The following is a 19,172-nucleotide window of genomic DNA, read 5'->3' on the forward strand; positions in this document are numbered from 1 at the left end:
AGATGGCGTCTCACACCCTCTTTAACACCGTAAGTTTGGAAAAAGGTGTTATAAATAAAAAACTATACAAAATACTATTAAAAACCCGCCGAATATATGTCAACCTATGTCACAGTAACATGTATTGAGCGAGTTTTTAACAGTATTTTATCCGGTTTTTTATTTATAACATCTTTTCCCAAACTTACCGTGTTAAAGAGAGAATCAGACTCCATCTTGAATGTTCCAATACATCGGTAAACACTGTATGGTTTTCGAGCTGAATAAACATGTTACATTGAATAAAAACACGAAAAATATATCCAGTTAGGTAGAAAAGTAACTTATCTTGCCTTTGATAACATTTATTTGTTATATATTTGTTTTTTGACAACTTTTTCGAATCTATGTGTACAGTAATACAAACCCATAGTGAGAAAACACGGAACATTATGGAGTTTTTTGGGGGGTGGATTAGCGATTTTTGAAAATTTCAGACGATAAGTTAAAAATCTAGCGATTTTCTGGACATTTCTTTCTCCTGATCTCGCGGGTTTTTTTTAAAATCTCAGTTGACAACATTGCATCACTAAAAAAACACTACAGGCTTAATGTAAACAGAATGTGTTTACAATATCGGTAAATTTTCAATGGGTTTAATTACATGATTATTGATAATGTAACCATGTGATTGAACTTTAATTTAAATTAACCACACGTGGTCGCAAAATGAATGCCTGCGCTCAAAGTGTATACACATTTTGACTCCTCCCTTTACTTAAAAATTCACCAAAAATCAGGAAATTAACGAATTTTAATGAAAATTGCAGTATTTTTCAAATAATGATCGCAGAATATAATGAATTAATTATTTTTACTTAACTCTTAGTGAAAATGTTTTATTTTGTTTAAACAAAAAATACCTTTATCAAAGTTATGGTTTTCAGTAGTAAATAAAAAACGCAAGAATTTATTTTTGCTTTTTTTAAAGCATCGTAATTTGTAACAATAAAAAATAATTTTTACGGTAACATTACGAAAAAAGCCCCTAAAGTCCGTATTAATGAATTCAATATAACTCGAAGAAAAATGAATTTCTCACATACTATTCAAAAAATTAAAGATTCAATTAGATTCCTATTTCAGTCACCTAAATTATTTAGGGTGAAATGAGTTTAGGAATTTATAGCCAAACCTAAATATTTTTTGGGGGTAAATATCCAGATACGCTACTACAGAACACCGACCACTCTAATTTGTTTGGGGGGGGGGATGTAATGCTGGGGCGCGTGCGCGCCAACATCATATCCCCCCCCCCGCTCGCGCCCCCAATGTACAAAGTATAATCTTCGGAAAATGTTAAATGGTGTTCTAATTGGTTAATGTCGGTGCGTTACTTATGGAAAATTTGAAAATTCGATGTTCCAGGTAAAAAAACCCAGATAAATTACCCCCCCTACTCCAACTTGGTGTGCTTTCCTTTTCTTATTTTATTTCTTTTTCAGCTAATTTTAAATTTTCCACCCAAAAAGCGCTATAATGTATTTTTGAAAATTAGAAAATTCTATGTCCTGGAAAAAAAAATCCCCTCCCCCCAACGTAGTTTGCTTGGTGAAGCCGTCGTTTATGCTACAGCGTGCATGCGCGTAGCATAAACGGAAGCTGCAAAATGGTGGAAAGAAGTTCGTGGGTTCAGGGGTAAATACCATGCAAACAGTAAATTTGCCCCAAGTTTGACTATCAGATTCGTTGTCAGCGACCTCAATTACCTATAAAAAACAAATTAGAGTGGTCGGTGTTCTGTAGTAGCGTATCTGGATATTTACCTTTTTTTTCTTGCTTAAAAAAAATAGCATTAATACAGTAAGTTAGGTAAACTGATTTTTTCGTTTAAAAATGGAATTATTTCCCTTTCGTTATTAACTTTTTTTTTTTTTAATTTTTTTTTTTTATAAATATTTTGTGGGGTTTGCATTACTGTACACATAGATTCGAAAAAGTTGTCCAAAAACAAATATATAACAAATAAATGTTATCAAAGGCAATATAAGTTACTTTTCTGCCAAACTGGATATATTTTTCGTGTTTTTATTCAATGTAACATGTTTATTCAGCTCGAAAACCATACAGTGTTTACCGATGTATTGGAACATTCAAGATGGCGTCTGATTCTCTCTTTAACACGGTAAGTTTGGGAAAAGATGTTATAAATAAAAAACCGGATAAAATACTGTTAAAAACTCGCTCAATATATGTTACCGTGACATAGGTTGACATATATTCGGCGGGTTTTTAATAGTATTTTGTATAGTTTTTTTTATTTATAACACCTTTTTCCATACTTACGGTGTTAAAGAGGGTGTGAGACGCCATCTTGAATTTTCGAATACATCGGTAAACACTGTATGTTTCTCGAGCTGAATAAATATGTTACATTGAATAAAAGCACAAAAAATATATCCAGTTTGGCAGAAAAGTAACTTATCTTGCCTTTGATAACATTTATTTGTTATATATTTGTTTTTTTGACAACTTTTTCGAATCTATGTGTACAGTAATACAAACACCCATTTTGTGTTTTATATACATAAAGTACAATTGTTGAATGTTACTGTTTTGATTATATTCGTTTGGGAGGGGCACAATTAAAAAATTAAGAAAGAGTAAAATGAAGCGAAATTTAAGTTTCCGTTCCATTTTTACAACAACCGTAAAACAGTGCATACTCAGCAAGTTTTATCGTAATTTATAAGCATATTGAAACACTAAATCAACATTTTATTTATTTTTTTGCATAAGTAATGATGGAAGTATTTTTCTGTTTATTTTCTTAACATATGTTAAAAAAAAAATAATTTGTACATTCTGAAAAAAAGAATCAAACTTTTCTCTACTTTCACATGTGTTCCATTTTAACAAACTGAGCCACAGCAACGCGTGGCCGGGTACAGCTAGTATATATATATATATATATATATATATATATATATATATATATATATATATATATATATATATATATATATATATATATGCACATAAAGTTATGAACAGTACATAGGGCGCGAGCAAAACCGGGCTGAACTGCTAGTATATTTAGATTGTATAAATGCATATGTTTTATACATTTTCAACTGTCATAAATGTGTACAATGTACTTGGGGTCTAGTTTTGTATCTTAGTGTTTTTAATATTGCATAAACAAAAAATCCTATGTTCGGTATTGTCATTTCCTTTAAAACCTCAGCAGGGATATTAAGGTTTCGTGTCAGTGCGTCGTTTTGAATACAAGTGTCATTTATGGCTTCATCAAATGTTTAATTCATTAAATTATTACGAATAAATTTGAACCAATTATTTATGTAAATACATGTAAACATTCTTTTATTGCTTTTTTTTTATTTTTAACATTTTAGTCAATTGGCCTTAGACTTGACGATGTCCAAAAGACGTTTTTGCTGAATGAAATGGATAGAGACGGCGATGGCGAAATTGATTACAGGTAAACAACTGAAAATGACGCTAATAGGGAAAACGAATTCTATTATCATTTTACTTTTACATCTATTTTAAATCTTTCTTATCTATTATTCCAACTGTTTAACACATTACTGCGAGATTGCTTTCCTGCTGGCTACAGTAATCTTTAAAGCAAATGTTAATGAATACTTGTCGAACCACCGTCTTAAGTAATTAAACTTCGGTCATTCCATTGATCATAGTATTATTCATCGTCCAATTGATTCATCTCATTAACTGTTATCCTCGAATGGCTTTTGCCCTTTATAACTGCCGAGTCATCTATAATATAATTCTCACTTGTCTGTTTATATGTATGTATGCCTAAAACTTTCGACAGAGTCGACGAATTTTCACGAGATTGGTATCGTTTTGAAGCTCGACCCTTTGGACGACAAATATAGAAAATTGACCAAAAACATTAATTCCTTCACCCTCAACTGGGCACTTTTCTATAAGGAGGGGTCGCTTTTTTCGCCGATATTTTTGAAAGTCATCCTCTCTTTTCGATTGACTAGTCTTAATTTAAACCTTCGCCACTTCCGGTTTGGCGATGGACGTCATATTTTTTCTTTTTGTTTTTTTTTGTCACGTTCTTTTCCTTCTTTGCGGTACAAGTTTGAGCCTGCCAGCCTGCTACCACTTTTTTAATTATTTATTATTATTTATTTATTTATTTATTTATTTTTGCTCAACACACAACTCCAAACACCCGGGCAACGCCGGGCACCCAGGCTCGTTACTATATAAAAATAATGTCGCCGATCACATACATACACCCGTCTGAAAGGCATCCTAACTCTATAAAAGATATTTCACTGTCGGGGGTCCAATTGAATTCTAAGAGTTTACACACACACACACACACACACACACACACACACACACATATATATATATATATATATATAATGTTTGCGTGTTATTTATTTGTTTTTATTTGCGATACTTTTTGAATGAATTGAATTATTTATACGAAAGGGCATTTTGACCTAAATGCGAGTTGGGAATAATTTTCTCTTTGACCAATTGTGTACCCTCAAATGGGGAGCGACATATGTATTATTTTTTTTTTAATATAATTATCCACTGACATGTGTTTCGTCATCTATGACTCATCAGAGTTGCTGAATCTAGCGAGATTCGAAATCGGGACCCCAATATAAGAAGCTTAAACCTTTACCACTAGGCTATCTCGCACGACTGCTGGATGTATCGCGTTTTATGTAGATGTTATTTATTTGCTTTTGTTTGCAGTACTTTTTGAATGAATTCAATTTATTTTAGTGCATTGTTTTTAAAATATAATTATCCACTGACATGTGTTTCGTAGTCGACAACTCATCAGAGTGACTGAATCTAGCGAGATTCGTCCCATATGAAAAATATATATTCCTTTTTATTTTATTTTATTTTATTACCGTTTTATCTGTTTAGTTACACATGTTTCCGCTACCGAATCGTATCAACGATCCAGTAACTTCGTCAGACTTGTACAGAAGTTGTTATTATGATTTGAAAAGACGATATTAGAAAAAGACTATTTTAAAAAAAAAAAGGGAGGGGATTTCCATTTAGGTTCGGCAACATTTAATTTTTAACCGAAGAAGAGAAAAGAAAAAAGAAAAAGAAAGAAAAAAAAAGAAAAAAGGGGATGAGGTTGAATTAAAGAAAACTTTAACCAGACACGGCACGGATTTCAGTATATGTAGAGAAAGAGATAGAGAGAGATACATGGGGAGAGGGAAGGGGGTAAATGAAGAGAGGAAGAGGGGTAGTCAACAGTTTAATAAGAGAAAGGGAGATAACTATGAAACAGATAGGTAGTTATCACAATTGTCTTGATGTCATAAGGTTTGACACACGTTAAGGGTTTATTCGGATAGGTGTGTGTGGGTAACTAAGATGCGTCTTCTTAAAGTTACGTCCAATTTAGGTGAATTACCTATTTAAATGCATTTCCTGTATATGTCTATAAGAGACAATTAAGTTAAATATTACCGGGCATGAATTTGATAGTTATAAAATATGCAAAGAAATTCAGTTCATGTGTATAGGTGATAGTAGTAGTAGTTTTATATATTGGGTGGTATGAAGATGCCGTATATTCTGTATTGTTGTTGTTGTTCGTCTTAGGAAGAGTCTTAGTGTTTCATCTAGAGACAGGGTACATTCTACTACCATCTCACTTTTATGGACTTTCGACCTGGTAACCCATAAACCAATTGACGTCATTGACCCATATTTTGACCAGCCTGACCTTTGCTTTTGGTCTTACCTGCGACCGAATTACGTCATCTCCAGGTCATCCCATTCCCGGGTTTCATTTTTGTCGACCAGGATTTAAGTTCATTCGAACCTTGCTCCATACAACGGCATGACCCATAAAACGACTTGCGTCATAGGACCAGGTCATCCAATTCCCGGGTTCCATTTTTGTTGGCCCGGATTTTGAGTTCATTCGCACCTTGCGTCTCCATAACAGTAGTATTAAGAAAAAAATAAATTATTAAGTATAATAATAAAGATTATAATAGTAACAGAGGGCGATACTAATAATAGGATAATAAAAATAGAAATAATAGTGAAAATGAAAATAAGGGAAATAAATACTTATATATACATATATATACATACATATATACATACATATACCTATTATATGCACGTACACACACATATACATACATACACATACATACACATGTATATATAGAAATAGATACGAATAAATAGATACGAATAAATATAAGTATAATTTATTAGGCGGGTATAATACCAAATGTAATACAGGTGCATACATTGTACACAGAAGCAAACGAAATTTCATATAAACACACACACATATACATATATATCCACATCCACACACATATACACGCACATATAAACACACAAGCCTATACACATACATACACATAGACATACATATATAAATATATGAATACACATACATACTGATCTATACTTATACATATACAAATATATATACACACACACACACATATATATATATATATATACATATATATATATATATATATATATATATATATATATATATATATATATATGATAGAGAACGAAAATATTTGTAAGAGAAATCTTGGCTTTGAATACATTGATTTCTTGAGATTAATGTAAATGTTCTTCCCTTTCAGCGAATTGGTTCGATCGAGAATGGAATTTAAAGCCAAAGCCAATTCGGCAGAATATCTTTTCCCAAAGATGATTCAACCAACTTCCTGACTTATGAATATGCAAAGATCCTTGGAATCAGATAAGAAGATATGACTCCTCTTAAATGAAGAATTTTGCATTTTCACAACTCAAAGACCCGGTTTAAAACTAATAAGAAACGTTGCCTTCTACGGATAAAAACGGATTCCGATCCTGCAGAGCAGTTTCCATTTTCTGGACATAATACTAATTGTCGGTAGTGGTTTTCCATCACTTCTAAAAAAACAAATTGCAAAAATTTCTACAAAAAAAAAATAAACCTTTGCACTTAACAGCCAAAAAGTAGCAGCAGATTGGACGTCATTCCGACTAGATCTCTAAAAATAAGCTTCTCCATTTTACTGATAAAGTAAAATCATTAAAGAAAATTTAGGACTGATGTACAAGACACAATTAAGCTCATGAAACATGTATATGCAAGCTTAAAATACAAAACAGCAATTGTAAATATATTGTTGACATTATATATATATATATATATATATATATAATATACTAGCAAGTTAGGCGCCCGGCATTGCCCGGCCAAAATAAAAATTGTGACAACAGGGGCGGGGAGGGAGGTGACGTTGTCCTGTCGTAAAAAAAAAACTTCTTTTTTTTTAAATAACGAAAAAAAAAAAACGGGATTTGGATGCCATCAGCCAGAAGCGAAACCGAAGGCAAAATTTTGTAAGCCAAAAAAAAAAAAAAAAAAATGACACATGCCGGACGCAAACTCACTTACTTTAAGTTAATAACCAAGCACTTTTATCAATGGGCTCATAAAGACAGAGATGTGATAGCGTCACATATTTAGCTATTTAAAACAGATTCGCGAATGCATGGTTTGCAAACCGCATTGAAAGCAAGGTTTTTATCTGACCCCCTTTAAAGAAAACGGCATTACTACATGAAATAATCGCTGATTTTTTTTTTTTTAATTTTTCGATATTTTTTGTCCGAGAGATTGTTCTTTCCAACGTTTCCGCGTTGGTGCCTGTATGATGTAGATGAGAAAATGTTTTAGCGGGTATACGAACACACACACAGACGGTTGAGATTTACTTAATAGACTAGCAGGGCTGAAAAAAAATGAAATTGCTTTTGAACATACCGGTTCTTTTTAGGATTGAGGAATTTTTTTATGACTATGACTTTCATTTGCTATCTCGAGCAAAAGAATATTTTACCTACCCTAGGACGGGTATTACACAACATATGTATGAAATAATTGCACTTTCCCTAGGACAGGTAATTTACAGCATGTATATGAAATACTTTTACTTTCTGTAAATGTACAATGTACAACACATTTAAAATAATTTTACCTACCCTCGGACGGGTAATGTAAATACATATATGAAGCAAGTTAACATATTCTCGACATGTGTTGTACAACATATATAAATTAATTTCTCTTCCCATCAAGGCCACCATAATTTTAAGAAAAATGAAGTCATTATTAGAAGATGGATCATTAAGATTTCCAAATAAATACATTGTCTGATTAATGATTAGGCAACCCTTGCTTCACTATAAAATTCGTCATTACTGTGTTTCTTCTCCCACCACAACCACCATCGACACTATAATTTTAAGTGAAATGATGTCATGTCCAGAATATGACTCAGCAGATTTTCCAAATAAATAGATAAATAAATTGTCACGGTTAGTGATTAGGCAACTCTTGCTTCACGATATAATTCGACATTTTCTTCTCTCACCCAAATAACCGACACTATAATTTTTAGAGAAAGGAACGATGATTCAGCAGGTTTCCGAAATTAATACATAAATATATTGTCACGGTTAGTGATTATGCAACCCTTGCTTCAACATGAATTTCAATGATACCGTGTTTCTTTCACCCCTCACAACCGACACCATAATTTTTGGGAGAAATGATGTTATTTCCGGCAAATGACTTCGCAGATTTTCAAAATTAATACAGAAATAAATTGTCACGGTTAGCGATTAGGTAACACTTCCTTCATCCTAAATTTAAACATTACTGTGTTTCTTTCTTTTCCCACCATCGGCACTATAATTTTAAGAGAAATGACGTCATTGAACTCCCTTCAAACCTCAACATAGTATTATTGTTGATTGTCTGCCCAGTGGGAACGTAGTGCATGTAGATGATGTCCGTACTTTGTGGCCTTCGGGCCAAGATGAAAGTGTAGTATCTATCCGGCAGATGCTGCAATCAAAGACCATTGCCCTTGTGGCAATCTGTAGGGGCAACCCTACATGAGACAGCTGGCAAATCACTATCCAGCTTCCATTTCCCACCTCTTGGGAGCTGGTCCCTTTTTCCCTTCCCCCTACCCCTTTCTCTCCACATTAAAAAACGGCCTTGTGCCTAATTTGCTCAGTGGGGAAGCAAATAAATACAGACCATTGCCCTTCCGGCAATCTTCTGGTCCATGTACGGGCAACCCTACGTACCAGTGTTCAAAGTACCATCTAGCTCCCATTTCCCACCTCTCGGGAGCTGGTCCCCTTTTTCCTTCCCCCTACCCCTTTCTCTCCACATTAAAAAAAACGGCCTTGTGCCTAATTTGCTTAGTGGGGAAGCAAATAAATACCTTCCCGTGCTGTAAAAAATAAAGGATCGTCATAAGTGTCTGGGTGGGTTTGCCCTGTCTGGCTTTCTTGGGTCTGGAAGAGACCAGCATGCTTCGACTGTGGGCTCTGTCTCTTGGTCTTTGGGTAATAGCAGTTGATCCAGCTTTCATCACAGGTCACCAGCATAAAGAACTGCGGGATCTGAATTGATCAGCTCGACCATTCCCCTGAGCTGTCATGACTGTCTTTCTTTTTTATTTTCTTTGAGCACCAATGGGACAAACTTCACGCAAATCTTCTGCATTTTCAGTTCCTCACGAATAATTGTGTGTACAGTTCCCACACTGACATCAAAATGTGCACTTATTATCTCTATAAACAGACGACGGTTCTTATCCATGAAATTCTTTATTTGGCCAATCAACTCCGGTGTTCTGACTTCCTTAATACTCTCACACCTCTCATCATCTTTCACAGACTCCCTGCTTTCCTTGAATCTCTTATGCCACTCAAAAACTGATGCTCGATTCATGCAAGATGGTCCCAAAGTAGTCTAAAGCATTCCATATATTTCTGTGACATTTTTTACAAGTTTAAAACATAATTTTATTGCGCATCGTTATCTTAAAGTGTCTTCGCGTCTAGATTACATTTTTTTTTAATTTACCAGCTGTGATAATTAGGCTTTAGTAGGATTATTCCAGTTCCCGCCGTAGCTGTTCATTTGAACCTGGAATCATAAAAATAAGGTGTATAGCAATAACATACTTAATTTTCAAGAGTTTACGACAATTTTAAGTGCCTGTATAAAAAAGTCTTTAACTTATTGAAGTCCGTCATGAAAAGTTTACAAGAGTTTACAAACACTAAATATTTCACCAGAGGGACTGACCACGTGTCATTTATAATAATAAAAAAAGATAACAGTGTGAAGAAGTCGAAGAAGAAAGAGGGCGAGTAAAGTGCGTATTGAAATAAAGAAAAGAAATATAGATAAAAGGGAAAGGAAGGAAGAGATGGGAAGTAAATGAAAAAATAGAAAGAAAAGGGGAAACAAATAATAATAATAATAATAATAATAATAATAATAATAATAATAATAATAATTATAAAAAAATATACATAATATATATAAGATCATTAATAAAAAAAAATCATTGATAATAAAAATACAAATAAAACTAAAAAAATTACAAAACTGTAAAATTTTAAAATTAGCTCGATAAAAAACTCTTATATCAATAAAAAAAAAATGAAAATCTATATAATTATAAAACTCAAATAACCTTGTAACGATGTATGTAACCCACTTTCCGGTTTATGACATCCGGTTGCGCATGCGCGCATGACCTGCGCACTGAAATATAAACGTTATTATTTCGAAATTATTATTTAACATGGGAAGAGTGGGGTTTAAAATAACTTAAACGTAATACAGAAATGAACGATGTAAAAAAATTTTAAAAAAGCGGATATATCAAAATTTGAATTTAACTATAATAAGTATTTACCTATAAGTATGGCCAACCACTTATAATTCAGTAACTGTAATTTTTTTTTCAAAAATAATCAATTATAATAAACAGAACGACTCATAGAAATCTATCTATATTCTTTTTTCATTTTAATATACTTTCATAGAAATGTTTCTGTTATGTCAAAAAAAACTATTTTATTTACGTCACAAGTGTCTCGCTCATGCATGAATCCCATAGCTAATATAACATACTGACCCAACGGGTCACAGGTAGTCTAGTAAAATATAAAAATAAAAAATGATGCTAATAATAAAAAATAATGATGCTAAAAATAAAAAAAGAAAACAAAAGAAAAATAAAATCATATCAACAAAATATGTGTGTATACAAGCGGAAGCAAAATAGACATTTTTTTACATACCAGCTTCTTGTAAAAAAATATACAATAGCGTCCAAAACTAAGGACAAAATTTTAAAACCTAATATTTGTTAGAAATAACAACTGTGAAAAGCTGGGAGTTTAGCAACTGGTAGTCGTTATCATTCATAATAACATACTAAAATTTGAATCGTTTGCAAAGGATAGAAAAAGAATTATAAGATTTATTTATTTATTTATTTATTTTCAAAATCGAAACGTCCAAAAGTAAGGGACAAAATTGAGAAAAATAATGTAAACAGTATGCTATATTCAAATTTTTTTATTTCCTCTAAAGAATGAGTCTTACTTAGTCATTTGTAAACACTGCATCAGCCGGCACCATGGTTAAACGCCAAAAACTTGATTACTTTGTGAGACAATCTATTGTGAAGCTACACAAGAAAAAGCACACCATTAGAGAGATTTCAGAGAAAGTGAAACGTTCCAAGAGTGTTGTAGGCAGGGTTATTAAATCCTACAATGATACTAGCAAAATAGTTAGTGCTTTTAAAACCGGCAGACCCCGCAAAACTTCGGCAAGAGAAGATCGAATAATGCAGCGTATGTCATTAAAGAACCGTTTTAAGTCTTGCATAGAAATTAAAAAGGTTATAAATAGTACCTGATGTATTAATGTGTCAAGACAGACTGTTTCTAGACGACTGCAAGAAATAGAGCTGTTTAATCGAACCCCAGGGAAGAAACCACTTGTTAGTTTGAAGAACAAGAAGAGATTAGATTTTGCAAACAGGTATGTAATTTGGACATATGAAAATTTGGCAAAAGTATTTTTTAGTGATGAAAGCAAGTTTAATTTATTTGGAAATGATAGAAAAAAACAATGTAAAGAGACGTATTGGTGAAAGATTAAGTGCAAAGTGTACTAAGAAAACTGTCAAGTTTGGGGCGGAAGCGTCATGGTATTTTGAAAGTTTTCTAGTCAAGGTACAACGCCTCTTGTTCGGTTACAAACTCGTGTAAACGCGCAGATCTATAAAAACATTGTTCAAGATCATGTTGTGCCAATCATACAGAATTCAGGTTTCGATAGAGCTACCTTTATGCAAGATAACGCTCCATGTCACAAGGCAAAGGTGTTAATGAGTTACCTTAGTGAGCAAGATTTCGAAATTATGGATTGGTTACCGCAAAGTCCTGACTTAAATCCAATAGAAAATCTTTGGAAAACCTTAGGAGTGAAAGTTATGGAAAGAAATCCCACTAACACCGAGGATTTGTGGGTGAAGCTTCAAGAAGAACGGTCTAAAATTAGTATCGAGGATTGTCAAGAACTGATTCGTTCTTGTAGTCGAAGATGTGCAGCTGTCATTGAGAGTAAGGGCTCATTTACTAATTATTGATTGTACATGTATTTTTATTGTTTTTTTTTTTTTTTGCTGTTTACATTGTTTTTCTCAATTTTGTCCCTTATTTTGGACGTTCCTATTTTGAAAATAAATAAATCTTATAATTCTTTTTCTATCCTTTGCAAATGATTCAAATTTTAGTATGATATTATGGATGATAACGACTACCAGTTGTCAAAATTTCACCTTTTCACAATTGTTATTTCTAACAAATATTAGGTTTTAACGCTTTGTCCCTTAGTTTTGGACGCTACTGTAGGTCAACGAAAAAGTTAACGACTTAGCTAGTAAAAGATATTACTTTGGTTGAAGATTTCAATTTACTTTTTAATTTACTGGTTATAAAAACGAATTAAAGAATTATTAATATATTAATGGAATTCACTATGGTCATAATAAACTTAGTAATAATAGTTTCATCCAATAATGAAGAATTAAATTTTAGATTAATTTTTTTTTCAGTTAGTTCTTTTGGCCTTCGGGACAAGATCAAAGTGTAGTATCTGTTCCGGCAGATGCTGCACTTAAGATAATTTGTACCAGTCAATGGAGGGGAAACCCTCTATACTGGGACAATTATTATTTTTGGTAACCAGAGTGCCCCCTTTTTGCCTACTTTTAGGGGAGCTGGTTTTTACCTCACATTAAAAACGGCCTTGTGCCTAATTTGCTCAGTGGGGGGGCAAATAAATACCATCTGTTCCGGCAGATACTGCAAGCTATGACTAGCTATGACTAGCAAAGACCAGATGTGGGGGAAACCCCACATGCCTGACCTTTAACCAGCTCCCATTTCCCACCTCTCGGGAGCTGGTCCCCTTTTCCCTTCCCCCTCCCTTCACTCCTCACATTAAAAATCGGCCTTGTGCCTAATTTGCTCGGTGGGGGAGCAAAAAAATACCATCTGTTCCGGCAGATACTGCAAGCAAAGACCATATGTGGGGGCAACCCCACATATAAGACCTTGGTCAATGTAGGGGCAACCCTTCATACCAATTGTCACTATCAAGCTCCCCTACTCCCCGGGGAGTTGGTCCCCATTTCCCCTTTACTCCTCACATTAAAAATCGGCCTTGAGCCTAATTTGCTCGGTGGGGGAGCAAATAAATACCATCTGTTCTTCAGATGCTGCACTTCAATTTCTTGTTCTCTGTCAGTGGAGGAGAAATCCTTCACGACTGAGACAATTTTTATTTTTGTTCCCTTTTCTCCACGTTAAAAAACGACCCTGGTGTCCAACTCTGTTCCGTGGGAAGGCATTGTAAATAGGAACTCTACCTAACAAAGTTTCTAATCTCTCTCTCTCTCTCTCTCTCTCTCTCTCTCTCTCTCTCTCTCTCTCTCTCTCTCTCTCTCTCTTCCTCCCTCTTTCTCTCTCTTTGGATCCTATCTTCCTTTCTTATTCCCTCACATTTTCTTTCTCATCTTAATATTGATTTTTTTTTTTTTTGTTTTTAAATTTTCTCTTAAAATGCTATGCCTTTTCAGAAAACAGCTGTCTTTTAATTCCAGGGCGCCTCGTAAATCAACTAAGCATTATATATTTAAATGCAATATTCTTTTCAGGTCTCAAATCCTAAAAAAAAAAAGAAAAGAAAATAGCAAATGAAAAAAATCAAACATAAACGTAATTCTTTCTTCATTCTCCATATAGACCGTGTGTGACGGGGGGGGGGCAGTCTCGATTTTTCCCTAAAAATTGTCAATTGTACTGGTTATGAGTACAACACTTAGTTCTTTTTTTAATGGAGAATAAAAAAAAAACGCATTGTGTGCGCCTTCTCGGAATCCCCATAACTCTCGCTTCCGATATAATTAAATCACATACATTTCTTTTTTTAGAAATCTCAATAGTGAGATACTAGAGCTATAAATATTTTTCCATAAAAATAAATATACCACATTAAAGGGAATAGACATCAAGCATTTATTCACTTTCAAAATGTTGGTCATTTATTAGTAACACTTTGCGTACAATTGTTTTAACTCTCAGTTTTAGCATAGAAGTGTTTAACAATTCATCAAGTGTAATTTAGCACAACCGGGATTCATCAGCGCGTAGAAAAACCAATTTGCCAAACGTTTCACAGCCCATGAATAAGAACCTATATATATATATAAATGATGATAAACTTTAAAGAATAAAAAGAAAAATAGAATAATTAACCTTTTTTCTGATTGGTCTAAAACTTTTGGTTATTTGGAGCCGCCATAAAAAAAAAGAAATAAAAGAACTGTTTGCATAGCTAGAAAGCAGTCGTTCGTTTTGGAAATTAAAAGAGCATCGTCACCCCCAAACCTCACCCCCACCCCCACCCCGGCCGCTATACTTTGGTAAGTTGGCCAGTTATATCCTACATTTTTTTTTGGGGGGGGGGGTTAATTTTTCAAGTTGGATCCAATTTTTGCGGTGCGTTAGTTTATTAACGATGAAGCTACAGAACAGTAAATAATGGATTTCTACATAACACCGTTGTTCCAGCGCGGTTCGTGATCCTGGATATGACCTAAAACTATATCCAATGGTGAGGCCCCACCTTGCGGGCTTTGGGGAGTGTGGAGTCACCCTTTAATTGCCATTGCTCCCAGGTCCACTCTGACCCGGAGTGGTAGTACCTGTTAGGGTCCCAACTATGGGTTAAATAGAATCTGACTTAAAAAAAAAAAAATACTCCATTAAAAATCGTTCCTCCCACTCTTTATCTGTGCCTAAACCTAAACGTAGATTTCATGAACAAAGCTTTTTTCTTAGAACTGCACGCCTGTGGAATTGTCTTCCGTTTTCCTGCTTTCCGGCTGACTACAATATGGTTGTCTTCAAGTCTAACGTAAATAAGTTCTTGATGAGCCGTTCCATATAAGTTATCAACTTTACCAAATTTTCATTACTAATGATTACTATAATGTCCAATTTCTACTGTACACTCTTTAACCCTTATCCTTGAGTGGCCTCTTGGCCTTGATAATGTGGTGATGCCTATGTAAAAAAAAAAAAGAAAAGTAGATTTGGCATTAAATAACCTGAAAAAGGTTGATATGCCGTAAAACAAAAACAACCAAGCAACCAACCAGCGCGGTTCGTGTTCTGCATAAGTGCCGAAACGTGTTACGGTCCTTTCCTGATCCTGGTGAACGTGAAGAAAGAATCTGATCAACTTTAATCATCCTTCTAGTATAAAGGAGTACCTGAACAGATAAAAACCAATGTATTAAGTTTTGTAGGCCTATCTAATCTCTTGAAAGTATTCACCAAACCTAGAGACCTACTACTACAGAATCTGAGACTATTGCAAAGCAAGTGTGTTTTAATTTAAAATGTAGTTAAAGCACCTTTAATATATTGTATATACGATGTTGTGGATGTAAAAATAAAAATAAAGATAAGGATAAAAAATGAATACCTGTTGTGTTAATAAGAAAGCTCCTTATTCATTATCCGTGAAACATTTGACAAATTGTTTTTGCTACACGCTGATGGAGCCCAGTTGTGCAAAATTATAATTGATGATCTATTAAACACTTCTATGCCAACACTGAGAGTTAAAACAACTGCACGCAAAGCGTTACTAATAAAAGACCAACATTTGAAAATGAGTAAAATACTTGCGTGTCTATTCCTTTTAACATGGTATCTTTAGGAAAATATTTATAACTCTGAAGAATTTCTTGTTTAGTTTAACCGTATTAGGGACAATAACATATTAATACCTGTTCATGTCAGACGAGTTGGCATGTGAACGTTGGTATTTCTTTAGTTATATATTCCCGCTTACGGGTCAATGTTTTCATTTGTCAATGGGTCCTGGATATGACCTTAAACTATATCCGATGATGAGGCCCCAGCTTGCAGGCCCTAGGGAGTGTGGAGCCATCCTTTAATTGCCATTGCTCCCAGGTCCACTCTGACCCGGAGTGGTAGTACCTGTTAGGGTCCCAACTTTGGGTTAAATAGAATACGGCTTAAAAAACAAATATACTATATTAAAAAATCGCTCTTCAAAATCACCAGATTCGGCATTAAATAACCTGAAAAGGGTTGATATGCCGTAAAACAAAACAACCAACCAACCAACCATTTGTCAATGACCTGTCCAATCACACAAAGGTTCGGCTGACTTCTACTTCCTATTTTATTTGTTTTGTTTTGTATAGGATGACGCACCCGTTTTGTGGATGTGTCGAATTGTGCTTAACACATATGTGTTACACATGAACATCTGTTCGACTAGGCGCCCTTGCATGTTTCAGATAAATTAGATCAATACAGCTACCTGGACAAGCCTTACAAATGTAAATGTACATGACGTAATTTGTTAGGTAAAAAGTAAAACACACTAGCCCCATACAATAAACTAATTCTAGAGATTTTAACAGAAATGTTTATTCGTTCTATCAAATGTTAGATTCATTAAAATAAGAACATCGGAAAAACGATCGATCCATTTTAGTGTAGTTCGATTTCGATTTTTTAAGTAAACATTGGAAGGGAATCCAACTCGTGCTGTCTTGTTATTTGCAACATTTTAATCAGTCAACCGTGATTCGCGCGGATGTAAAACGAAACTTCTAAACAAGGAGTTGATGATGCTCTGCGGCATATCACCCTCTTCATGTTCTTTCCTGTCAAAACGGTAGGTTTTAAGAATTACTAAACTGTTATGAAATCCAAATGAAAATCGATTCTTTTTGTGGCATATCCACTGAAACTGTCATTTAGATGCCGAGAATGTTAATAGTTAGCATTTGAAAAGATCGATTTTTTAAACTGTTTCTATCAATAAAATATACCATTCAATGAGATAGGTTGTTCATCTATTATATAAAAGGTGCCCGGGCAGAGATCAGAAACCACATAGGATACACGCACAAAGCTAACATCATCAGATTCAATGCAACCGACCTGTTTATATTAGGTTGATAAGAAAGTTCTTGCGATTTTTAACTTTTAAATTCAGATGAGCATATCTCCGCTCAAACAAAAATTTATTAATCGAAATAAGCACTATCAGGATCAACACACTTTTGCCAATGCAAAACAAGTGTATTTATGCCAGTAATGTAAAAATCTTGCGTTCTGATGGTGATGAAGTCGCTGAAGGTGTTTTTGATATCGCTTAGGTTTTTGAAGTATTTCTCATGCAGAAAGTTGTCGATATGCTTGAAAAAGTAGGAGTCGGTAGGTGAGAGGTCTGGAGAGTATGGCGGATGAGGCAGGGTTTTGTAGCTTGTTCAACTTTTATAGGGTCGGTTTAGCAACGTGTGGTCGGGCATTGCCGTGGAGAAAAATTTGCCTTTTCTGTTGACTATTGCTGGATGTTGTTGTCGAAGTTTCTGATGCATTTCCTCCTTTTGTTGACAGTACTTCTCCGCCATAATGGTTTTGCTTGTATTCAAAAAACTGTAATGGATAGCACCGGTCGCAGACCATCAAACAGTCAGCATGACCTTCTTTTGCTGTTACTCTAGCTTCGATGTCGTGTGTCGTGAAACGTCGTTGGCGTCTAGCCACTGAGCTGAGCGCCGCCGATTGTCGGAAAATCCCATTTTTCATCGCAAGTCACAACGCAGTTGAGAAACGGGTTGATCTTGTTGCATAAAAGAGAAGATGACACTTCATATCGCTGTTTCTTTTGGTTGTTGTTCAATTCGTGAGGCACCCATTTATTAAGTTTTTATTATCTTTCCAATCTCTCTCAAGTTATTGGAAATCGTCGTATACATTAGTCTAATTCAGAAGCAAGTTCTCGAACAGTTGTGCATGGATTTGCTTCGACTAAGGTTCTTATTAATCAATTGTCGAGATCCAATAGTTGACCACTACGCTCATCATCTTTAAGACTTTCCTCGCAGCTAAAAAATTTCTTCAACCACTGTTGTGCTGTGCGTTCAGTAATGGTTTTTGAGTGAAACGCTTCGTTGATATCGCGAACTATTTTGTCAGCTTTTCGGCCTAGTTTGAATTGAAATAAGAAAATTGTGCGAATTTGCTTCTTTTTCCATTTTCTATTCAACGTTCTGAAAAGAAGACATAATTGTTTTAAAATTATTGTAATTTAAACGATTAATAGATCGAAAAACACTCTTTAAAATGATGTATAAAGTAAAGGTATTATAACGAAAACTTATTTGAAATCCAAATTAAAAAATGCCGCAATAGCTTAATAATTTTCTTCTCAACCTGATAGTAAACAAACGCTATAGTCTGTATTCAAATTAATGCATAGGAGAGGGATTACTTTTTCCTTCATTCTTACTTATAGTCATTTCAAATATATTGAATTAAATTAACAGCTAACATTTTCTATGATACTGAACCAATTGCCAGGTAGAGAGAAAGAGAGAAATATAGAAATGTGCAGCCGGGAGAAAAGTTTTATAAGAAATATAACTATTTTTATCCTGGGCAACGGCGGGCAACTCTGCTAGTATTAAAATTTTAAATATTTTTAATACAAAATTTTAATATGGCTATATACAGAACGTATATATTTTTAAACATACTGAATAAAAAAAAAAGCGCATTATAAAATAAAAAAAAAAAACAAAGGGTTACCTGGTAGCGCTTAGAGCGGCTGCTCCATCAACAGTTGAATAATATCGGGATGTTTGCAGTGCCAT

General features: G+C 34.1%; 1 protein-coding gene across 2 annotated transcripts in view; it reads left to right on the top strand.

The window, feature by feature from the left end:
• LOC145276781 (uncharacterized) overlaps positions 1-6,997 on the top strand; it is a 179,558-nt gene extending 172,561 nt beyond the window's left edge. For both annotated transcript variants that reach the window (XM_080128064.1, XM_080128074.1), the window contains exons 14-15: positions 3,396-3,481; positions 6,660-6,997. In XM_080128064.1, coding sequence (XP_079984190.1) covers positions 3,396-3,481; positions 6,660-6,747 — 174 coding nt within the window. In that variant the 3' untranslated portion in view covers positions 6,748-6,997. The remainder of the gene's footprint in view (positions 1-3,395; positions 3,482-6,659) is intronic.
• The last annotated feature ends 12,175 nt before the right edge of the window (positions 6,998-19,172 follow it).

This window comes from Euprymna scolopes, chromosome 1, assembly GCF_053919585.1.
Source record: "Euprymna scolopes isolate OS-2025 chromosome 1, ASM5391958v1, whole genome shotgun sequence".
Lineage (NCBI taxonomy): Eukaryota > Metazoa > Mollusca > Cephalopoda > Sepiida > Sepiolidae > Euprymna > Euprymna scolopes.